This window comes from Gracilinanus agilis, chromosome 1, assembly GCF_016433145.1.
Source record: "Gracilinanus agilis isolate LMUSP501 chromosome 1, AgileGrace, whole genome shotgun sequence".
Classification (NCBI taxonomy): Eukaryota; Metazoa; Chordata; class Mammalia; order Didelphimorphia; family Didelphidae; genus Gracilinanus; species Gracilinanus agilis.
Window position 1 is genome coordinate 6,138,138 of NC_058130.1, and position 24,846 is coordinate 6,162,983.

The 24,846-nt window shown below is 45.8% G+C and overlaps 1 protein-coding gene across 1 annotated transcript in view; it reads left to right on the forward strand.

Annotated features, from left to right (window-relative positions):
• Nucleotides 1-6,318, forward strand: part of INHBA (inhibin subunit beta A) — a 23,065-nt gene extending 16,747 nt beyond the window's left edge. Inside the window, exons 3-5 of the mRNA XM_044675376.1 lie at nt 2,960-3,300; nt 3,391-3,427; nt 4,996-6,318. Coding sequence (XP_044531311.1) covers nt 2,960-3,300; nt 3,391-3,427; nt 4,996-5,888 — 1,271 coding nt within the window. The 3' untranslated portion in view covers nt 5,889-6,318. The remainder of the gene's footprint in view (nt 1-2,959; nt 3,301-3,390; nt 3,428-4,995) is intronic.
• Nucleotides 6,319-24,846: the final 18,528 nt, after the last annotated feature.

Genomic DNA, 24,846 nt, shown 5'->3' on the forward strand with positions numbered 1-24,846 from the left:
GGGGGGGGGGGGCTGGGAGAGCAAAGGGAGCCGGGAGGGAAGCTGAACAGTGACTGGTCATCTGAAGGGAGGTCAAGGCCAGCCCAGAGCCCAACTCACTGCTCCCAGGGCCCCCTAAGCCAGATAGGGCAGAGGAAAAGGGGAAGGAGGCGATGGTGGGGAGGGAGAGGAAGGAATGGAGAAGGAGGAGGGACCTGGGAGCAGGGGGAGCTCCCCACCCCCATCCCCATCCCCCACCCCCCCACCCCCCACCTGTGTGTGTTCATGTCGGACTTGGGTAAGGAGACTGCGAAGGGAGTGGGGGCAGGGTGGGAAGTCAGCCCCTGCAGGGCTGCTAGGCGGAGGAAGGTGATGCTGAGCCCTGAGTGAGCCCCCAGCCAGCCTGAAGCCCAGGGAGGAGGAATCGAGAGATGCATTGAACGAGAAAAGGATACAGGCAGAGCGTGTCCAGGCACCTGCTGGGCTGCCCATCCAGCTGAGAACATTTTAGCTCTTTTCCTAACATGAACAATACCAAGGGGTTACTCTGTCTCTACCCTCCCACCCTCCTTCCTTCCTTCCCTCCTCTTTCCCGTCTCCCTCCTTTCCTCCCTCCATCCCTGCCTTCTCTTTTAAGAAGGAGTGGAGCCCCCAGAGCCTGACAAAATGGAATCTCTGTGTTCCCAGGAGCCTAGCTTTCAGCTCGGAGGTTCGCTGGGGCTCTCCTAGCTGGCTCTGATCACTGCTCCCCCCCATTTTACGGATGGGGCCCCTTGAGACCCCAAGGGGTAAAGAACCTGAGCCCTGATCCTCCAGGAAGAGGGGAGGGGTCAAATGGACGCCCCCCAGCCCCGACTCTATCCCTGGTGCCTTTTCCACTCTCCTCTTCTACTTTCTAATTGGGCATCAGAAAACATCTGTCCTCCATTGGTCTGGCTGGTAGAGAACTTAAAAAAAAATGGTACCTGTAGATAAGGCAGCCATAGAAAGCTGGGAGTCCCTCTGGCCCCTGTCTCCCGGGCCACCATGAAAAGGCATCTCTGGCTTTTGTGCTTTCTTTCCTTTGATGTTTGTTGTTATTGTGGCTCTTCCCTGACAAAATGCTCTGGACTCGAATTCTAGAGCAATTCCAGAAATGGACACCAGGCTACAGAACTGATAGGGGAGGGGGATATTTGGAGGGGATAGTCCAACTGTCAGAAATATGAAGGGGGAGACCTGCACGGAAGGGGATGCTGGCTAGCTGTCCTAATGCCCAAACGGGTGCCTGAATGAATGGGGAGCGGGAGCCTCATTGCCCAAAGGGACATGACCAGGCAGGAGCCGGAGACCAGACAGTCGAGGATTCTTCTGGGTCCTTGATGGAGCGGCAGCTGCAAGAACTCAGCCCCTTCCGATTGAGCCCTCTTCCCAAATCCCTTGTTTTCATGATGCTCAAAAATCACTTGCTTCCCAGGCCAGCTGCCTGGTGGAGGAATGGGGGTGCTAGCATCCCCCTCTGAGAAGCAATTGGTGGAGGGAAGACGGGCTGAAACCCTCGCACCGAGGCCTCTGCAGTACTCCTGGGTATGGCTGAACCAGATGAAAATGTCACTGGGAAATACTGCCCAAAAGAATTAAGATTCGGGTAGAGTATAAAGTGGCAACCTGCAGCCCTCGTGAAGGGATCTCTGTGTCCAGTTTAGCAGCTCCCATTTGTGTCTGCAGGGCACCCCTGGAGAGGCAGGAGAGAGCACTGGGCTTGCGGGCAGGAGGCCTGGCTTTCATATTCTACTTCTTCTACTTCCTACCTTGTGGGATTCTGGGCAAGTGTCTGAACCTCAGTTTCCTCCTTTGTAAAATGAGGGGGTTCCAATCAGTGGCCGCTGAGTTTCCATCCCAGATCTATGAAGTCGGACCCTAGCGGCATCGCATTTTTCTGGATCGAGGGCTGGAGAGAAGCCAGATTAGACCTGCCTTAGATAACAGCTAGAGGAATTGCCTGGCATCTGCCTTCCCTTGGCCAGAACATCACTGCGCTCCTTCTCTGTTCTGAAAGAGGCAGTGGGGAGCAATCGGCGGGGAGTCCGAGGACCTGGAATCAAATCCAGGTTCTACCACTTCCTAAACTGCGTGATTTGAGACAAGTCCCTTACTTCTAGGACTCATTTGCAAAGTGAGAGGTTGGACTAGGGAACCCGTAGGTCACTTCCAGCTCTAACTCCGGGATCCTGGCGAGCTACTGAGCATCAGGCTTTGGTGATGGTTGGCGAACAGATGACCAGCCCAAATCGAATGTCGCCAGCCGTCTCCATCTGCGTGAATTAGGGGTGATCTTTCCGGAGGGCATTATATGTTCCCAGCTCTGACGGGTAGATGCCCTGGGCATTCATCATTATCCCCAGTGGACAGATAAGAAGACTGAGGTTTAGAGGGATGGAGTGGCTTTGGCCAGGATTCCATTTCTCCCACCGGTCGGGAGTGGTCCTTCAGGAGCATAGAGCGCCTCATGGACTCTGCCAATTTGCCGCTTCTAGGGTTACTTCTTCATTAGGCCGGGACCATCCCCTGTTCCCGACCCCCATTTCCCCTCCCCCAAGCCTTCCTTTCAGGAACAGCCATCAGCAGGGTCTGTGGGAATGAGCTGACTGAAACCAGGTGTCCTTTCACATCCTGGGGATGATTCCAAGTCTACAGTTTCATGCTCTCAATTTCCTAGAGAAACCAAACCAAGCGGGTGCCCTTTGGCGAGGCTGCTTGAGCAGCAACTGTCTCTGGGCCGTTCCATTGACACCCTGAAGTGGTTAGGGTTTCAGAGGCAGGCCTGGGCAGACAGAAGGGAGCTTGTTAGCACTACTATGGGCAGAACTGGCATTCCCACATGGGCCGAGGGGGAGGGGGACTGGCAGGGATCAGCTAGCAGGCTCCACCGTCCGTGGCACTGGACAAAGCAGACCACCTAAAAGTGCCCACGGCCTTTTGTTCTTGCTTCATCCTCAAGTGCCGAGCTCAGCCTTCGGGGCTGTCTTCACGTTTGGAGAAAACACCTTTGTCGTCCTCCCCGAGACGAGGGGGAAACTGAGGCTCCTATTGGCTGCAGTGGCCCTGACTCTCCCTGCCCCACGATTAGACTCTAAGCCAGCCTCGGTGGTCATCCGGCTGCTCCCTGGGATGTGTGCTGCAGGGTGTGACCCAGCCCACACTCATACACTGCCATGTGCAGAGTCCGGACTCAAGGCTGGCTTTCTGGGAGGGGGCAAAGGTCGGATGTGGGACGTGGGGGCCGTTATCCGGACACTTTCCGCTCCTCCACCTTTTCTGTGGAGACATACAAACAGGGACGTGAGATCCTCTCCAAGGCCAGCGAGCACCCTCCAGCCCTCTCTCTCAATGGCTTTCTGTTCATTCTTTCTCCATTTTGGATTGAATTAGCTTTGTATGGCGTGCTTCACCCCAGCCCCGGGACCAGGTAAGCCCCTTAAGGGCACAGAGAGCTTCTTATTTCATCTTTGTCTTCTCCCCAGTGCCCACTACGGTGCCAGTCAGTGGCGCCAAAGCTTGCTGGGGTAGATCGGTTTGAATCTAATTGAGCCTGCACAGAAAGCTAGGCACGTATGCATGTGGGATCACATCCGTCATCCACAAGAGGGGCACGGCTTCACTCATAACAACTCGGGGGGTTAGTGGTACTAGATGGATTGGCCCCATTTTATGTAGGAGGAAACTGCGGCTAAGTGCTTCATCATGATCCTTCAGCTGGCCTTGGAGACAAGAATCAAACTGAGGGCCCTCCTGGCTCCAAGCGCCATATTATTCTTCCGGTACCATTTTGGTATTAGAACCCATTTCCAGTCTTAAAAGCTATCGAGCATGTGCCGCCACCCTGAGACTTTGTTGATGCAGCTTCTGGCTAGCTTAGCATTGTGTTAGCTTCCACACATTTTATTCTAATTACGTAGATGGTTTGGATCTCATCGATCCCCAAAAGAGTCTTAGGGGTGCCAAAGGATCTCCAGACCCAATTTTGAGAATTGTACGTCTACGGTGTATTCATCTATTTCGCTCCTGTATGCGATTTTGGATTCAGTGAATTTCTATTTGTAGGTACACATGCTGTGTGGTCATGTGAATGTTTCACCTTGCCACACATATTTATGTGTACACATTATGTATGTGTGCACATACGTGTTCACATTTCGGCCATAATTGTGTGTTCTATGTATACATGTAAAATGTGCTCCCCATTCTAAGTCTTATGGTATGTATGTGTATGTCTGCCTAGACTGTATTATAGTCTAATGTATATACACGTCTGGTGTTCCTAGCAGGTTGCCATACTGATTTCTGTATGAGGCTGTATTTGGATGGGGAGTTGGTATGGCAAGTGCCTGCTGTCCAGATCTGCCTCCTGGATCTGTAAAATTCCAGCCTCCAAACATTTGCTAGGGATGCTGAGGGCTCACGTGCCTGGCCCAGGGCCATCTGGTCAGATTAGGTCAAAGGAGGGATTTGAACACCACCATTCTTGACTCTAAGTTTGATGCTCCATCTGGAGACACGTTCCGTATAAGAGAGAGTGTATCTATGTAAGGAAGGCGGTTGTGGAGTGATCAGAATGGGAGGAGTACTGTCAGGACCGGAATTCCAGAGCCACTCTTGATTCTTGAGGGAATGTCTAAGTTAGACAATCAGAAATGGAGATGGGTCCATCGAAAGCTGGTCGTGATGCTCAGTCCATAAACACGTTTGCCTGTTGTTGTTTAAAGGCTAGTTAGCCCAACTTTGCCAAGCTGGAGCCCAAGGACCCAGCCTTTCCATCGACTCCCCATGACTCCTTCAGACAAATCACGCCACCACCTCTTTTGGATTTCAGTCGCCTTTTCTTTCAAATAAGTGGATTGCCCTCAGATGATGCCTGAGGTCCCCTCTTACTGTAAATCAGTTATTCTAAGATCTTGATCAATTCAATGAATAGATTCAAATATTTGCACTGACCAACCCCCCCCCTTTTTTCTTGTCCTGTGTTTCCAACCCCAGGTACCCCCAGGAAGACGCTACACTTTGAGATCTCCAAAGAAGGTAGTGACCTCTCTGTGGTGGAGCGTGCTGAAATATGGCTCTTCTTGAAAGTCCCCAAGGCTAACCGGACCAGGACCAAAGTAACCATTCGACTCTACCAGAATCAGAAGCAATCCCAGAGCAGCTTGGATGGGGCAGATGAGGCCGAGGAGGTGGGCATCAAGGGTGAAAAGAGTGAGCAATTGATATCTGAGAAGGCAGTCGATGCCCGCAAGAGCACCTGGCATATCTTCCCAGTGTCCAGCAGCATACAACGCCTATTGGACCAGGGCAAGAGCTCCCTGGATGTGCGGATTGCCTGTGACCAGTGCCAGGAGACAGGTGCCAACCTGGTGCTCTCAGGCAAGAAGAAGAAGAAGGAAGAGGAGGGAGAAGGGAGAAAGAAGGAAGCTGGAGAAGGAGGGGCAGGAGGAGATGAAGAGAAGGAGCAGACTCACAGACCTTTCCTCATGATGCAGGCCCGTCAGTCTGAGGACCACCCGCATCGCCGCCGCCGCCGTGGCCTGGAGTGTGATGGCAAGGTCAACATCTGCTGCAAAAAACAGTTTTTTGTCAGCTTCAAGGACATTGGCTGGAACGACTGGATCATAGCGCCCACAGGTTACCACGCCAACTACTGCGAGGGCGAGTGTCCCAGCCACATAGCAGGCACTTCTGGCTCATCCTTGTCCTTCCACTCCACGGTCATCAACCACTACCGCATGAGGGGGCACAGCCCATTTTCCAACCTCAAGTCTTGTTGCGTGCCCACCAAACTCCGGCCAATGTCCATGCTGTACTATGATGACGGGCAGAACATCATCAAGAAAGACATTCAGAACATGATAGTGGAGGAGTGTGGCTGCTCCTAAGCCCTCTCCTGCCTGGTAGAAGGAGGGGGCCCCCGGGGCTGGGGGGCGATGGACAGACAAGAGGGAAAAAGACACAGGAGACAGCGAGAAGGCAATTCATGACAAGACACAAGACCCTCCTTTGGGGTGGAGTTTCTCCGTGAAATAAAATAAACCGAAGACATATGAAGGAAAAATGCAGACCATCATTAGCCTGGGTTCAGAGAAGAGCTAGGGGCTGGGGAGGGGAGGAAGAGGAGAGTCTCCCCCTTCCTCCCTTCTTCCCAAGGAGATCAAACTGGCTACTTTGGTGGTAGACGTGCAGCAGCCTCAGCCCCCTGTTCCCTCTCAGCGTGAGCCCCAAGCTCGGCTCCCCTAACTTGCCGTAACTTGGATTCCCCCATTCCTAAGAGCATCCAGAAAGCCATGTCGTGGAACATTCCCAGGGACTTTTGCCCCAATTTGCCAAGGCCACAGGGCACGACCATGTGATGTGTTTGTGTGTGTGTGTGTGTCTGCAAACACACACACACACACACACACACACACACACGCACACACGATACATCAATGTATGTGCACACTGAGATCGACACCTATGTCTGCACACACTGCTTGTGGCCGAGTGAACCTGGCGAGAAAAGGATGATGTGTTGTGCAGGGGGTCGCACCTTTTCTGCACTGTTTTGGACAGAGAGAGAGAGAGAGAGAGAGAGAGAGAGAGAGAGAGAGAGAGAGAGAGAGAATGAGAGAGAAGACAAGAATGTGGGAGAAAGTGAACAAAGGAAGGAAAAAATCCCAAGTAACATTTCGTTAAGGTGCTCATGATCTTAGAACTATGCAACCTAATTGGTTTGAAACTGTTTACCTGAGAGAGAACAACAAGAAAGACTTTTTTTTGTATTGGAAGTAACATGATTAATTTTTTTTTTTTTGCTTCAAGGAGAGATACTTGAAAGGAATACTGTTTGGTCCAAACAGTTCTATCTTTTGTAAATGTCGTTGTTGTTGTTTTTTTTTTTATTGTTTACTATTTGCACTACGATGGTGTTTGACCTGTCTAATCCTTATTTAACAAGTATTTTCGGGGTGGGGTGGGAGGGGAAGAGCTGCACTTACCGTGAGCTATGGAGGACCTGCTAGCACACACAAAATCGCTATTTTTATTATTATAATTATAATTATTGTTATGATTATTTTGTACCTTACAAATGAATAGACACGTACACCAAAGACATTTGTGTGAGCCTTTAAACAGTCTGTTTGTGATGGGGATCATACCGAGGCGACCGATGATGACCACGAACGACGACGACGAGGACGACGGGTCAGGAAGGGTTGATGAGGCTGATGGGGTGTGAGGGGGAGAGAGAGAGAGAGAGAGAGAGAGAGAGAGAGAGAGAGAGAGAGAGAGAGAGAGAGAAAAGGTGCAAAGGAAAACCCTGGACCTCCGCCCAGCCTCTTCATAGTACATCCAGGAAACAGGGGACATTTCTGGCTAGACGTGCAGTAGTTGTACACTATTGTTGGAAATCTGATTCGTGGAACAGTATGTGTGTGTGCAAGTAATATGCACTCACATGTGTGTGCACGCACAACACACACAAATATCTGTGCACACCCGTGTATACGTGGCCTGTGCAGAAAAACCTATGTGTATGTCTACCTGCATTGTATCATGTCCGCATCCATTTTCAGCACTTCAGGCTGTCATTTTTAACGTTCCTAAAATAATGAATGTTTGTGCGCAAAACACAGTATTTTTCAAGAGGGTATGATTTGATTTTTGCTTTCTTCTCTTCAGATCGTGCGGGGATCCCCTTAATGTTTGCATTGAACTGGGCTAGAAATGCCAGTGACGCTTCCAGAAGGCCCTCTCTAAAATCCCGTGGAATACCGTGCCTCCCCTTGGCTCCTCTTTTCCCCAGCTGACCCCCACCTGCTAACCCCCACAGGCGAAAATGGGGAAGCTTTGCTCTCTAGACCCCTTGGCCACTGGCAGCTTCCAGTTAGGAACGGGCCCTCAGAGATTTGCCCGGAAGCTGCTGGCTCTCTAGACCAACCGGGCCTTTGGCGACCCTCCTGGAAGCCATCGATCGCTGGTATTGGCTACAGGTTCCTTCTAGAATTTTTCTCTTGGTCGAGCTGTCCAAAAAGTCAGGATGAGAAGAGAACAAACTAGTTAGGCGGAGAGAGGGGGGAAGGGGACAGGGGTTCAACCTTTTCATTTTTATTCGTATCTTCAGCCAAAACTCTATGTGTGAATGCGTGTGTATGGATGTATGTATTTTTGTGTGTATGTGTGCCTGCCTGGGTGTCTATGTATCAACTGCGATGCAAAAAAGAAAAAAAGAAAAAGAAAAAGAAACAAAAAACTTTTTGTTTTATAAATATCAAAGTCCATGATTATAGCTAAGTTTTTTAATTTATTCCACAGTATTTAGCTTGCCTAGTATCGCTATGGGTTACTCATGTATGTGTTTTTTTTAATACAGATATAATTTTTTTACAGACTTGTTTGCATTTTGCAAAAAGAAAAAAAAAACAATCTTGGGACAATTCGTGCATCATTGGGTAACAATTCAATTCATCACTAAAGTGTTCTGTAAAATAGTGAGGCTTTCTAAACCTTGTCAGTCGATGTGTAGGATGCTGTATATATGCATGTCTACAGAAATATACACACCTGCACATGTGTGTATATTTACACGCATACATACATATATTCTACCTACATGTAAGTGTGTACACACACACACACACACACACACACACACACACACACACACACACACACACGGGGGTATCAAACACTAATAGGGAAGAAAACAAACTCTGCCAAAGACAGAGCTGCTGGCCTCGCCACGCCGCTGGGCAGGGAAGGGGAGCCAAGCTATGGGGTCTGTGTGGGAGAATGGAATGAGGGCTTGGGAACCGGCGTCTGAACCCTTCCCAGTCTCTAGCAGGTCAAGACTGAATTGGAGGGAAGGCAGGGCATCACGGCCTTGCCAATGCTCCAAATTTTCATAAATTCTATTGAGAGCTTTGGGATCTGGGTCGTGAAAGGCGAAATCAAATTAAGCAAGAGACAAGGAGACCCACTGAGTCCCAGGGAGGAGCAGGAAGGGTCCCAGAATAAGAAAGGAGGCGACGCTGGGGCCGAGCGGAGAAAAGAGGAGGGAGGAAAGGCGGCTGGTTGCTGATTATGTGTCTCTAAACTGGAAAACTCATCTTCCAATTAGACTGAGCACGATCGGCTGAAGTCATCAGACAAAGGAGGGTGGAGTTGCTTTGGTGCATGACATAGCAGGAAGCAAAGAGAAATGAAAAGCTATTGGATTTGAATGTTTTACAGAAAGGCAGCAAGAGCAGACAGGAAGACTGCTGGGAGGAGAAGCGGCACTCGTTTAGCTTCCACGTACAGAGTTGAACGTGCTCTCATTTGATTGGCTTGTCCACGAGCATCTTCGAGAGGTTCAGGGGAGATGCACGAGATCACGTGCTCGCGCTCACCTTTCTAGGGAGCCTCTTTCCTAGCGTGAGGGCGCTTGGCTTTATGTAGCTTGGATCTAGCTGAACTTGGCCTTTCTCGAAGCAGTTTTCATTCAGATGTGTGTGAGGAGAGCACGCGTCGATTTGTGTTTGTGTACAGATCTAGTCTGCACAGAGATCCCCACGTGTGGATGTGGGCTTGTCGACTCCAGAGACGTGGCACACGCACACGTACACACGCATCTAGCTCTTGTGTCGTTCAGCTTCCTCGTAAAGGACTCGTAGTTGTAGAAACCGAACGAAATCAATCTGTGCCTCGAAAGATTGGGGAGTTCGGTTGTCGTTTGTGACCGTTTTGCCCGAGTCCCCTTAGAAGTCAAGCCTTTTTCAGACCCCAACTTTAGATCCCTTTGCCTGTGGAAAGGAACTGGATGCTTGTTTAGGATTGAATCCATCATCCCTTCCCCAGAGGCTCACCCGCTCTCTCCTGAAAGCGAGAAAAAGTTTACCCTCCTTCGTTCCCATGGATCTCGCGTCCAAGGGCTTGGGTTCCCATCCTGACTCCCTCCTCGCTACCTTTGTGGCTTTGTGCATCATTGCTTTACTTCTTCGGGCCTCAGTTTGTTCATCTGTAAAATGAGGTTGGACCAGCCGGCTTCTGAGGGCGCTTCTTAATTCAGCTCGAGCTGGAGTCTCCATAGATCAGGCCCCCACCCACTCTGAGGTTCCAATTTGTACCGAGCTTGGATTCTGATCACCCAGCTCCCTGTAAACGCCTCCCTCCCTGTGGGCCTCCTGGCATCCTTCCTCTTTGATGTCAAAAAAATGAGTCACCCCCAAAACCTACACATAGAATGAAAACTTGAAGATGTGGGCAGGAGGGCCGGGGGAGGGAGTTGTATGGGTTTAAATTAAACCCTGTATCTTGGAGGAGCTGTTGTGCAGGTCAAAGAAAATGAATGGTTAGAAGTCCCATCTCCATGGGCAGAAACAAATACAGCTTGGGCTATATTTGGTCACTTGCTTACTCTTTCTTTGGGAGAGCAAGTGAAGAGTTTTCTTCTCTGGCTTCGTCCCCTCCCTCATTTCTCCCCTTTATTTAAATGCTTTGAAAACGAGTTATTGACAACGGTTTAACTATTTTTCTTTAAAAAAGGAACAGCATCCGAAAGCCAAGATACCCTAAAAAGCCTGTTTGGTCTAAACATGCTTGTGCTCTGTGGTTACTGTTATTTTATTTTGTCTGTTTGGTTTGGGGGGGTTGGGCATCCCCCTAGCAGTGCTTTAACTAATTAAAGTTGTTAATTTATATGAGTGCATTTCAACTATGTCAATGGTTTCTGAATATTTATTGTATAGAAGGACTGGTAATTTTTTTTATTTACAATATGTTTAAAGAGATAACAGTTTGATATGTTTTCATCTGTTTATTGTAGAAGTTATTTATTTTCACGGCATTCCATCTGATGTTTGGATATTTGGAAGACATGCGATCTCTACTTTGTACAGTTAGGGGACAGTATTCATCAGCTCCTGATAGCTTCTTTGCCTTATGTTAAATAAAAAGACCTGTTTGGGCTTTATTGTTTATTCGTTTTTCTATCTGAACTGCTATAACCGGCTTCCCATGAGTATTGGCCCCATGGGATAATCAGGCGCATTGTCGCCTCCTGGGTAAGAACTTACTTCTTGTGGAGGGGGGAAGAGAGAGAGAGAGAGAGAAGAGAGACACAGAGACAGACAGAGAGAGAAGGAAGAATGAGAAAAAAAGAGAGAGACAGAGAGAGAGACAGAGAGAGACAGAGACAGAGACACAGACAGAGAGAGACAGAGAGAGAAGGAAGAATGAGAAAAAAGAGAGAGAAAGAGAGAGAATGATAGGAACAAAGGAAAAGAACATGCTAGAGAATGAATGAGAGCAAGTTAAAATTAAAAAAAAAGAAAAAAGATTGGGATGGTGAAGGGAATTGAATCAAAGGGAAGACATGGAGAATGAAGAGGAGAAGAGATCCAATGGACCATGGAAGGGAGAGAGAAATAGAGAAGAGAGAGCACACAACACGTACCTTCTGGGGCGAGGTTTCTAAATGAACAGGCCAGGCTGGGTACATCTGCACTGAGCAATTTGGGGAATGGGCTCAATCAGTTTAGGCTACCTGTGATTTTGTTTTATTTTTTTTCCATGTTTCCCTTTTTCGAAAACAACATTAGGAATAACACAAATGAATTATATAATCAGCAAAAGGTACTTCCCTGAGCATTCTGTGATTGTCTGTTTATAGAAGGGCCTTTATAGAATTTAGTTTATAGAATGGGAAACTGGGATCATGAGGCATAACAATAAGACAGAAGGATTTCCAGTCCCATTTTACCTGAAGGGAGTCAGAAATTACTCTTCTCTGCCTGAAGTAAGGCTGTTCAAAATATGACCAGTTTAGGAATAAGTTTGGATCTGCTAGTCCAGAAGTAATTAGAAGACTCCAGATTCTTCCATGGAAAGAGCCATTTCTACCTGGTTGTTCTTCTCAGAGAGTTGATCTGAGCCAAAAAAATGGGCTACTTCTTATTCCATTTGTTCCCTCCAGAGAAGTAGGTTCTTAGGCAGGTCACTGGTCATGGGGAAGGAGCACAGGGAGGATGATATTGGACTAGTGCCCTCACTCCCCTCTCTTCTGTTCCTGCACCCGACCTGTAGCGTATACCTTGGCTGCAGTCTGGAACAGGGACTCAGAGCAAAGCCCCATCAGCCACCAGATATCGAATAAGTGGGCCCAGCCTTAAACAAAGACCAGATAGCCAGATGAGTTGACCCAAGATCCATACCAGCAAAAATCCTGACCCATTTCCTGCATGGTTCATTTTTTTATGAAATGCCCGTCGGATCATATTCTTTCCTTCAGTGTCTCTCTGCTTCTCTCCCCCTTAACTTTAACACTCCTTGCGACATCCAGTCTGCTTCACTCCAGCTCCCGACTGTTTCCCCTCTCCTTAGTCTTGATGTTATCCTTAAGCAGTTGAACTTGGCATTGTCTTTAACTCCTTTTTGCTCTTGCTCCTCCTTCTCCCTCCACCCTTTATACTGTTGCGTGCCCCACTCCATTTGCTTTCTCTGATCCAAGCACTCAACATTTGTACACTTCTGGAAGAAGGAGCACAACCTACTGACTTAGACTCACCAAGACTTTGTGTTACCCAACAACCTCTTCACTGCTGCCCAGCAATATTAGAATTTTGTCTAGATGAACTTTCTCCCATACTTGCCCTTTTCTGTTTCAGACCTCCTCTCATTTCCAGTCCCATCGCCTTTTCCACCTTCTTTCTCTATCAACAGATGACTTTGCCTTCTAATTGGCTGAGAAAATCAGTCACCACCACTAGCTTCCTCTTCTCTCCAGTTCCACACCTCAGAGCTCCTCTAGGAGTTCTCTGTACCTCAGCCCCTCTTCCTCTGAAAGATAATCCACTGAACTTTGGAAACCTGCCCTGGGCTTGAGAAGTCCTGAGTGAACAGAGAGGGACACAAATACAACCCACTGGCCCCAAACCATCGGCTCTGGTTTTCTGGACATTTGGCCTAAATCTACCTGATGCTATTCACAAGCATGTAGACTTCTCCATTCTCCCTTCTTTTCTTTCTCTTCCTCAGGAACCAACAATCAAATCAAAGTCATCATTTTTTCTGAGGAAGGAATGATAACCAAACTGATGGTTCTCGTGGATGTCAACTATTCTTAATTCCCTGAGGCAGAACTCCAGTAACCTCACCCTAGTTATGTCTCGGCCTGAGGTCTAGGAACAATACTTTGCATTTTATATCACACTTTTCTGGTTATTAAAAAAGAAATATATTTCCTTAGATATGGATTCTACCCAATCACCAGATCTTACTCAGTCACTGTATCTAATTTTCTTTCAGCATGGTCATTCTGCTTTAGAATATTGGAAAGATCGAATGCTCAGGTCAGTTAGAATTATGGACATGCAGCCCAAACCCCTGTATAATCCCTTTTATAATATTCCTCCCTAATAAGTGGTCACCCGTCCTTTGCCTAGATGCCTTAGATCCATGGCGGTAAACCTACGGCACATATGCCAGAGCCCTCACTGTGGGCACATGCCATTGTCCCAGCACAGAGTTCACCTACTAGAAAGCCAGAGGGATGCAGGGCAGGGTGCTCCCTTCCCCCTCTCCACAGGTGCCTGAGGACATTTCTCATATCACCCACCCCTCTAAAAGGTTTACCATCACTGCCTTAGATGGTACCACCTCATGATCCAATTGGACAATCCTAATTGTGAGGAAATTATTTGGCTCAGAGTGAGCCAATATCTGCCTCCATGTAACGTGCACCCAGAGGTTCTGGATGTTTTGTTTATTTGCTTGCTTGTTTTCTGTGAGACTTATCAGAACAATCCCTTATATATTATTTAAATCCTTCTAATGTTTGAACTTAGCTGACATGTCCCATCTAAGTCTTTTTTATGCTAACCCTAATACCAAACTCTTTCATCTAAACATCATAAGACCAGATTGAGTTCCTTCTATACCCTGACATTGCCCTGGACCCATCACTTTATTGAAGAAAATATTTACTGAGGGCCTCCTGTATCACTGGCACTAAACAAGACATTGTGGATAGAAAGGCAGAAACCAAAGACTCCTTGACCTCAAAGAGCTTCCATTCTATTGGAGTATACAACACCCATCCCCCATACACACATATGAAAAATAGAAGGCAATTCAAGAAAGGAAAAAGTACAAATAATTAAGGGGACAGAAGAAAAAGCTTAATGAAAGAGCTAACAGCTGAGTTGATCTTTGAAGGAAGAAAATGATTTGACATGTTAAAAACAGAAGGTATTCTTCTGAGGCATAGTAAGCAACAAGTAGAAAGATGGAAGATGGGATTCCAAGTCCATAGAAAGCTAAGAGTGTGATTTTTTTCCCCTGGAATAAAGTGTGTGTGTGTGTGTGTGTGTGTGTGTGTGTGTGTGTGTGTGTGTGTATCTGTGGTGGGCTGATGCTTAGCACAATACCTGGTACCTAAAAGGTGCTTAATAATGTGCATTGTATGAGAAACTAATGGGAAATAAGTCTGAAAAGGTATGTTGGAAAACTTTTGATGCTAAACTGGAGAATTTTTATTTCACCCTGGAAGGAAAAAGGGTACCACTGAGTATTCTTTTTATTTTTTTGAAAAATTTTATTTAATTAATTGATTTAGAACATTTTTCCATGGTTACATGATTCATGTTCTTACCCTCCCCTCTTCCTCCCCAACCCTCCCCCACCCGTAGCCAATGAGTAATTCCACTGGTTTTACATATGTCATTGATTAAGACCTATTTCCATATGATTAATATTTGCATTGGGTGATCACTTAGAGTCTACATTCCCAATCATAACCCCATCGAACCATGTGATCAAGCAGTTGTTTTTCGTCTGTGTTTCTGCTCCCACGGTTCTTTCTCTGCATGTGGAGAGCTTCTTTCTCATAAGTCCCTCCAGATCATCCCGAGTCATTGCATTGCTGCTAGTAGAGAAGTCCATTATATTCTATTGCGCCACAGTCTATCCATCTTTGTGCACAACATTCTCCTAGTTCTGCTCCTTTCACTCTGCATCCATTCCTGGAGGTTGTTCCAGTTCACATGGAATTCCTCCAGTTCGTCATTCCTTTAGCACAATAGGATTCCATCACCATCAGATGCCACAATTTGTTCAGCCATTCTCCAATTGAAGGACATCCCCTCATTTTCCGATTTTTTGCCACTACAAAGAGTGCAGCTCTAAGTATTTTTTCCTTATTATCTCTTTGGGGTATAACCCCAGCAACCACTGAATATTCTTGAGAAGCAGAGAGACATAATGAGATATATCTCTTAAGAAGATTATTTTGGCAGTATTGTAAAAGACAGACTAAAGAAAGGATGGGACAGGCAGTAACAAGGTTGTATAAAAGATAGAATTCAATTTGTGAATGACCCATAGAAGCACAATGTTCTAGATATGGTCTCAGATATAACGAGGAACAGCATAACTGTCAATAGGTTTTTCCATCCTTTGAATATTGTCTAAACGTACCTTTTTAGCCAGAACATCAAATTGTTGACTCCCCTGAGCTTGCAGCCTGCTCAAAACCCTCTGAGAATTCCCCCATGAGCTCTTATCTCTCCAGAGCTCTCCTTTGTCATGCTCGTGTTGCTGATTTTTTTAACCCAAACACAGGACTTGACATCAATCTAAATTTTATTTCACTTTGATAGATTTGGGCATTTTTTCAAGCTGTTTGAAATATTTGGGATTCTCAATTGCTTCACTCCAACATATAATCACTCTGAGATCTCTCCATACCTAGATTTTCTTCTCCTTGTTGTCTACTCTGTCCCTGAGACCAGCATTCGAGGCTTGGGTCAGTCCATCTGTCACCTCGGTCTTGCCCAAGCTCTCTTCAATTCCTCTTCCTCCTCACCTACCATAATGCTTCTGTGCGGATAACCTCCTGCCTTTTCAGTACTCCCATATGTATCATCTTCCCCCAATAGAAGATAAGTTCTTTGTGGGCAGGGACTGCCTTACATGCCTATCTTGTATGAACAACTCTTAGAACTCTTCCTGGGCATATTAAGCACTTCATGAACTCCATCTGTGTCTCTGTCTCTCTCTTCCTCCTTCTCTTCCTCTTTCTCTCTCTCTTATACACATTAACTATCACTCCTACACATCTCAATCCACTTAGTGATAAACTCGTACTCTTTCTTTCCTCTCCAATCACTCATTAAAACAACCACGGAAACAAGACTGAGGATAGATGCTCACAACAGGCCATTGACTATCTTGAGAAGGAAAGGTGCCATGGATTCAGCCTAGGTGAGGGTGCTGAACCGCTTTGTCACTGCTTATCTAATCTCTCCCCATGAGCCTCGGAAGGATGATGATTCAAGAAATGGTCAGATAGTTGCCTTGAATCAGTGAGTCTATGTGGCCTTTCAGTAAAAAGGTCCTGGATTTTAAGCCAAAGGACAAGGGTTCAAATCTCCACTTTGCATCATAATATCATATGACATTGGGCAAGATACCTTACTCCTGAGAGCTTGTATTTCCTCACCTGCAAAATGAGGGGTCAAGTGATTTCCCAAGGGCCTCCGACCTCTAAATCCATGAGTCTCTGGACCTTGATTGTCTATATCATCCCTCTTCCCTACTATTTTATTCTCCCTATACAAAAGGAAGAATGGTTCGTTTGGCATTGGATTGTGATTTAATGGCCCATCAGGCCTTGATGTACATAGTAGTTATTTCATGAATGCTTTTGAATGAAGAAATGAATGTTGGCTCTACCTAGATCTGACCCCAAATGGAATATGATGTTAGCCAGATGGGGATGGAAGGGAAGATAGGTGTGGAGGAAACGAGCTTTTTAGGAAGGAAACCAAAAGTAGAATGGTCAGAGAAATTCAAATGATCTCATCCTGGGATCACTTGAAAGAGCTTATCATGTTCAGCCTGGAGAAAAGAAGATTCCAGGGAAACATGCTGGCCATTTTCAAGTATTGCAGGGGTGTCATCTGTCAAGACAGGCAGAAGTGCCTGGGTCAGAGGCAATTTGGTACAGTGGCAAGATCTCTGGATTTGGAGTCTGAGGACTTTACAGGTGGTTCCTGATTGATGGGATTTATTATACTGCAACTTTCAACCAATCCCTTAATCTCTCTGGGACTCAGTTTCCATTCTGGACAATGAGGGCCTTAGAATACATGAACATCAAGATCTGCTTTAGCTCTGTCTACAAAATGATTGAATTCTATCCCCAGTAAAGCATTCGAGTTGATACATACCCAGTTTCTATCCTGGGACTTTCACTAATTTGTAAATAAAATGAATTATTATTAATAGTTAATAGTAATAACAAGTATGAAGTAGGTTAAGGTTTGCAAAGTGCTTTTCATGATACCCTAGTATGGCTTTTACCCTTATTCAGGTCTTTCTGAGAAAATAGAAGGCAGGACCTAAACTAGAGCTTTTTTTCCCTTCACCCATTTCGTTCCATCAAATAGACACAACCTTCCAATCGATATTTCAATAGGAGGTTCAGGACATTAACAAGTGGAATGGGATAGTGGAGAGAATGAGGGACATCCATACAGAAGGTGAGTGAGGTTGGTCTAGATTCAAGTCCTGCCTCTCAACCTTGCTGGCTTTATTGCTAAGAAGCCACAACTTGTCTAAGCCTCAGTCCCCCACCATAACAGGGGGCAATAAAAGATCCTACTATGTCCCAGGGTTGTTGTGAGAGTGACATGAGAATGACATGAGATCATGGCTCCAAAGTGCTGTCTAAGTCTTCATGTGCTATGAAAATGGCTGCAACTCTTACTATTAGTGACAGGATTGGGAAGAGCAAAGGGAAGTTTAATATTGTCTTTCTTCAAGGTGATGCTCTCATGCCTTACCCACCTCTCCACCATGGCCAGTAGGGTTCAGTTCAGATCCAGAGCACTCATGACACCAAATGAGGGTGTCTGAAGGCTCTGGTGATCTCCATTTGTTGGTGGTTTCCTCGCCAGTGGCCATGGCGTTTCACCTTTGCCAAGGAGTGGGGAGAGAAAAAGGAGAAGAAGAAAGGCTGGGCACAGCCACAAGGCTTAGCAATGTCTTCTCACACTCGGTGAGTTTAGCATCACTCGGGAGAACAGCAGGCTGGTTTTCTTGGAGGCCTTCTCTCTTGTCTAAGCTCAGAGTTTTCTGCCTGGAAGGCTCCTTCCCATGAGAAGGGAGCAAGCGGTGCTTCCTCGGGGCTTTTGCCTCAGAGCCAGATGTTTCATGTGTCACAGTAGCAAGAAAGAACGATTTTGAAATGGATACTATAGCAGTGAGGAGCTCGCCGTGTGGTTAAACAAAGTCTCGACCTACCACATTCACAAGAATCCTCTGAAATCTCATCCCTCAATGGCAGGGCGAGGAGATCATCTCTTCTCCGACAGATGGTGTCCACAGACTGATCTCGCTTCCAGCAATCAGGCGAGACAGCAAACCAGGGGAGGAGAGTTTGGGAAATGAACATATCAGTAAAAATGGTGGCGAGCCACATTCCTGGGAGGTGGTCGATTGAAGAGAAATGAATTGGGAAATAATAATAAAAACGATGCTTCAGATCTCTGTGGCATTTGATCTGTTTCCAAAGTGCTTTCTTTGAATGGTCAAGTTTCAGAAAAAAATCAGCTGATTTCAGAATGGGAAGAGACCTGAGCAGTCACCTAATGCAAGCACCCTTTGAGGGAGAGGTCTCTCTAGAACCCACCGGACACATTGTGGTCTAGCCTTTGCATGAAGAACTCATTACTCTACCTTCCCTTCTTAAAGAATCATTCTTACTTCTCAAGCAAGCTGTTCCCCTTTGGGACGGCTCTCATGCTTAGGAAGTTTTCTTTTGTTTTCTCTCTGATATCAACTAACTTTACCTCCCTCCTTCTACCTGCTGCTCATCTTCTCAATTCTCATGTGGCTTCACTGCTTTGGTATTTTGCTGACTGACTTCTCTACCATGCCTCAGAAAGCTCATTATCTGGAGAACGTCATCATTCTGGAAGATCTCCTGGGCCTTGGGACTCCATCTTGTCACTGTCCTCTGTCCTGATTCGAGAGAGGAGTTATTATGGACTCCAAAAAGGAGGGAGCCCAGGTCAGAACATCTTGTTGTTCACCTACCATTTTAGGATTTCCCTGAATTCCCCCCATTCCTTCTCTTAGAATACCTTTCCTACCCCAACTTTTGGATTCCTTCTGTGTGTTGTCTTCCTCCTGGAGGGCAGGGACTATCTTTCTTTTTTTGTCCTTGAATCCCCAGATCTGTGTGCCTGCACATAAGTGGTGCTTAATACATGTTTATTCAATGAGGGTTTGATTTCCCTGGGCAAGGAAGCAAGTCTAGCCTCTCTTCTACACGCAACGCAAGTCCACGACATCCTTGAAGACCGCCCTTTTGATCTCCTTGAGGCTTCTCTTCTTCAGGCTAACGTGCCAATTCCTTCAGCCAATCCTCAAGGCCTAGGCAATTGAAATACCTCGCCGGTCCCCCTTGGCTGCCTTCTTCTGGATGCCCTTTTCAGCTTGTCCTTGCCCTTCTTACATTAGGCTGCCCAGAACTTAACACAGAAGTCTCAGTTTTGTCTGAGGGGCCCCCTCCTATCTTACAGCCATCTATCCTGAAAGTTTCATTTGGAAACCTCACATGGGATTATGGATGGCAGAATGTTCTGGAAAATGACAGCCTAAAAGCAAATGTCCACCATTGCCAGCAGTAGTAAGAATGCTTTAGAACTTTACCCTGCCAGTTCCTTGAGGGTGGAGACTGGTTGTCTTTTATTTTTACAACCAGTTGGAAGGCTGTCCTGAAGCAGTGGAGGGGTCTCATTGGTCAGAAAGCCCAACCTCGACTTGGGAGAACTTGGGTTCAAATCTGGTCTCAGATGCTTCCTAGCTGGATTGACCCTGGGCAAGTCATTTAAGCCCCATTGTCTCGCCCTCACCATTCTTGTCTTGGAACTGGTGTTTAGTATCCATTCTGAGACCGAAGGAAAGGGTTTCTAAAAAAGAAAGAAAGATTGTCCTGAAGTTGGATGAGCCTCAGCATGTTGCCTAGCAGATGATAGGCTCTCAAGAAACGCTTGTTGACTGGCTACTCAACTCCTAATCTGTGGTTTGACTGGTTTACACCTCGGCTGATGGTCCTTGAAAGCAGCTGTGGCCAAAAGAGTCGCTTCCCTAGTGGTATTCTTGGGGCTAAACGTCCCAGCAAAGCTGGGCTGGCTGCTTTTGAACAACTCAACTGGCTTGGCCTGACTGCATCAGCAGTCAAGAGAGGCAGCCTTTGTTTTATGAGTTCTGGCCAGGAGCTCAGGAGAATGGAACAAAACAAAGATGACTGATCTGAGAAGATGGAGATTAAAAAAATAAAAAATAAATACCAAGCTAAGCTCAGTCTTTAAGCCCTGTTTCTGTAAACACGAGTGCTGGATGGGTTATTTTCCGCTGGGAAAAGAGAGGGAGGTGTGAGCTCACACCAGGGCCTAGATGTGGACACACTAGGCAGCAATAAATATTTATAAAAGGAGCCGTGGGTACTTAGACCATTAGCCTGCCACATACTGCTTCCACATGATGAAATATGAAATCATAAGTCATGGTAAAGTAAGGCAGGGCTTAAGTTTAGGCAGGAGGGAAATTTCATGGGCTGTTTCAACTAGAGATCTCCACATACCTTCCCTATGTAGAAAATCACGGCTTCTGTTGGGGCAACTGCTTCCCATCATGCTTTCTTTTCTTTTCATTTTCATTTTCTAAGAAGACATTCTCTCAGTATGGACATTTCTCTTTACCACTTCATTATGGGCAATGTGACTGAAGGTATCTTTGTTTGGGGAATTTGAGTGGGCTACGGTGCCTTAGAAGGTCAGAGACAGAAGAGATCTCAGAGTCCTGGACTTGAGCTGGAGTCTTGGTGTTCATTCAGCTTCAGCCCGAAGACCTCCAACGAAGGGCAGCCCACTGCCTCCTGAAGCAGCCTCTTCATACAAGGACAACTCCAAGCGTAAGGAAAACTTTCCTCATAAGCACCCCAAATCTGACCCTCTATAGCTTCTACTAACCAGAATAAAACCACTTTTAAATAATTAAATAATGTTTCCCAGAGCCTTCTCTGACAAATCTTCTCAATTACTAACTAAACATTGCTAGGACCTTCAACTGGACTTCATATGGCATGGTTCTGGATCCTTTCCTCTTCTCCCTCATAGAAGCACTCTTAATGTGGTCTACTAGAGGATGTAGGAGCTAACCTCCCTCTAACTGTGCTGCTCTCCTGGCTCCCAATACTCCTGAAAACCCTAAAACCAATCACTCCTCCCTGATCTCCTGCCCAGTTATTGCTGACAATTCATTTCTTCTATGTTGGTTCCTGACATCTGGCCTCTTTGAGAGGCCTTTTAATAAATGGCTTGCAAATACTAATTGCAGCTCACATTGCCTCCCTTTCCAATATTTTCTTCATTCATTTATTTTAAGATAAGCTTTGTCCCAACTAATGTCCTTTGTCTTTTCATCACAATTATTTGTGAGTATCCCCTTTCATCAAGCTCTTGTTGCAAAGGAATATATATTTTTGATTAAGAACAGTTTTCCATGGTTACATGATTCATATTCTTTCCCTCCTCTCTTCCCACCCCCTTCCCATAGGCTACGTGCAATTTTACTGGGTTTTACGTGTCATCGATCAAGACCTATTTCCATATTATTTATATTTGCACTAGGGTGATCACTTAGAGTCTACATCCCCAATCATATCCCCATCTAACCATGTGATCAAGCAGTTGTTTTTTCTTCTGCATTTCCACTCCCACGGTTCTTTCTGAGGATGTGGAGAGCTTCTTTCTCATTAAGTTCCTTGGGATTGTCCTGAATCATTGTATTGCTGCTAGTAGCAAAGTCAGTTATATTCAATCCTGCTACAATATATCCGTCTCTGTGTATAATGTTCTCCTGGTTCTGCTCCTTTCACTCTGAATCAATTCCTGGAGGTCCTTCCCGTTCACATGGAATTCCTCCAGTTTATTATAAAGGAATACATTTCTTTTCTTTTCTTTTTTTTAAACCCTTACCTTCCGTCTTGAAGTCAATACTGTGTATTGGCACCAAGGCAGAAGAGTGGTAAGGGTAGGCAATGGGGGTCAAGTGACTTGCCCAGGGTCACACAGATGGGAAGTGGCTAAGGCCAGATTTGAACCTAGGACCTCCCATCTCTAGGCCTGGCTCTCCATCCACTGAGCTACCCAGCTGCCCCCTAAAGGAATACATTTCTAATGATGCCATTTCAAGAATAGGAAAGGTGATGGTAGAGCTACCAGGGATGTGAGGAAATGGGATCCATTGCATTCCAGAATTACAGAAAGGAATCCCAAAATTAGCAATATGTGTGGACTTTATTTCTGATGGCATTCATTGTGGTAGTCTGGTCATTTTTCAGTCATAACCAACTCTTTGTATCCCGATTTGGGATTTTCTTGGCAAACATCCTAGAATGGAGTCCCCACTGGAAGCAATTTGGGCCGTAGTATGTGTATGCCTTGCATACTGGACATGAGCAAACATCTCTAAATCTCTTATTCAAAGGTTCTTCCTTTATAGACAGAGAAAGCAAAGCACGAGAGGTACACATCTGTGCAGATGCATGCACAATAACATGCGTGTAGAGAGACATCCATATAGCACCTAGAAGCTATATATATGCATATTCACAAAGTCCCAGACATATAATCTCTAGGACTGTAAGAGACCTAGGACAACTTTTCATTCAGCCCTCTTATTATGAGCTAAAAGGGGTTGGAGGAAGCTTAGGGTTTGGTGGAAAGTAGGGGACATTTTATATTGGAAAGTCTACTAAATGCAGACATTGAAGAACTGGGTTTCCTCTGCCTGTTCTATCCCTAAAGTTTACTGGCTTTTCAACATGATTCAATTTAAGAAGTATTTATGAAACACCTACTAGGTATTAGGTATTGTGTTAGCTGGGGGTACAAGGATGAGACAAATAAGAAACCGGTTTCCATCCTCAGGGAGCTTACATTTAAGGCAGCTAGATGGCTCAGTGGATAGATCATGGGGTCTAGGCTCAGTAGGAACTGAGTTCAAATCAAACTTTGAGCACTTTTTTAGCTGTGTGGCCCCAGACAAGTCATTTAACTTTTGTCTCCTTCAGTTTCCTTAGCTATAAAATGAAAAAAAAAATAGCACCTGTCTCCCAGGGCTGTTGTAAGGTTCAGAGGAGATACTATTCATAAAAAACACTTTACAAAATTTAGAGCTCTCTAGAAAAGCTGGCTAGTATTAGTTAGAAAGCTAGGTAGCTCTAAGGCTGTTCCTTGCAAGGCACCTATGCTAGCCTGTATGGGTGCAGGATATTTCCTCATCCAAGAGTTTCCTAGGGTAATGAAAGCATAAGAGATCCAATTTGTGTCCCTAAATATCAGGCTAACAAAGTATTGATTCTAAGATGGAAGATAAGGGCTATTTGAAGAAGAAGAAGAAGAAGAAGAAGAAGAAGAAGAAGAAGAAGAAGAAGAAGAAGAAGAAGAAGAAGAAGAAGAAGAAGAAGAAGAAGAAGAAGAAAAGAAGATACTTTGGGGAGGATCCAGAGGGCGTTGGTTGCCCAGAATGGTAGAAAACCTCAAACTCAGGCCATATGAACATTATTTGAAAGATCGAAGGAGGGGAGACATAATAGTTGTCTGCAGGTAATTGAAGATATTTTCCTAGAAAAGGATTTTCCTTGTATGTTTGGCCCTGGAGGACAGAAACAGGTAAAATGGATAGTTTTAGTCTTGAAAATGGCCTTATCACTACTGTTGTCCCAAAATGAGATGAACAGCCTTGCTGGTTAATGAGTTCCTCATCACTGGAGGTCGTATGTCAAGGCTGGGTGACCCCTTAGTGAACATTGTGTTGTGTGGATTTTTTTTCAATTATGGGTTCGAATAGATGGATGCCAAAGTCTTGGCTAACTCTGAAAGTCTGTGAAAATAACATAAGACGGAATTGTAGTTGTTATTTTTGACTGCCATATTGCTTTCCCATCATGTGTGGATTGGGCAAACCAATTCAATGGTGCCCAGGTCGTTTGTGTTTCACCTGAGAATTAGGCAAACACTGCTTCCTCTGCACTGTTCTGGATTTGGGTCAGGACAGATGACTTACTGACCTGCTATGTTCTCCCACAAGGTTCCCCAGTCCAGGTGAGGTGGCTTTTTCCTAGCTTGGTAGGTATTTTCTTTGCTTTAAAGAAAGAACAACAGGGGATGTGGTGACAGTTGTCAGTGAGGGAGGAGTGATTGGAAATGCAAAGCCAAAGCATGAAAGCAGAGAGCATGATCTCACTATGAGGTAAAAATAGACAATAATCACCACAATTCACAATAATGAAGTACATGGCTCATAATAACCGTGGGAGGACAATCATGAAAATATGCTTATGCCCATATTCCAGATGAGGGAATCTAGTCTCTAAAAGAAGTGAACTGCACAGTGCCACACAGCTAGTAAGTAGCTGAGCTGGGATTCAAACCCAGGACTCTTTACTCCTTCTATGACACCATACTGCCTCTCATTACAAGAGGAGGAGACAGCACAAATGTGTGGTTTTGAGTCAAACATATTCATTATGTAAATTAGCTCAGCCTGGCTTCAGCTGGGTATCTGTAACTTTCCTTGGCAATATGGGTTACTCTTTCCCTTGCAGACATGTTCACATGTGTCTGTCTGGGTGCTCCCATATGTACATCATTTAGCCATGTACAATGAGCCCTCTTTTCTGAGAGGCATGAGTTGGGAGGGGATGCTATTTGAAGCATATGTTATGGCCATAAGAAGATAGGACAGACTAATGTAATTAACCAAGATTGAGAGGACTGCCAGAGATCCTGAAGGGGAGGGGGG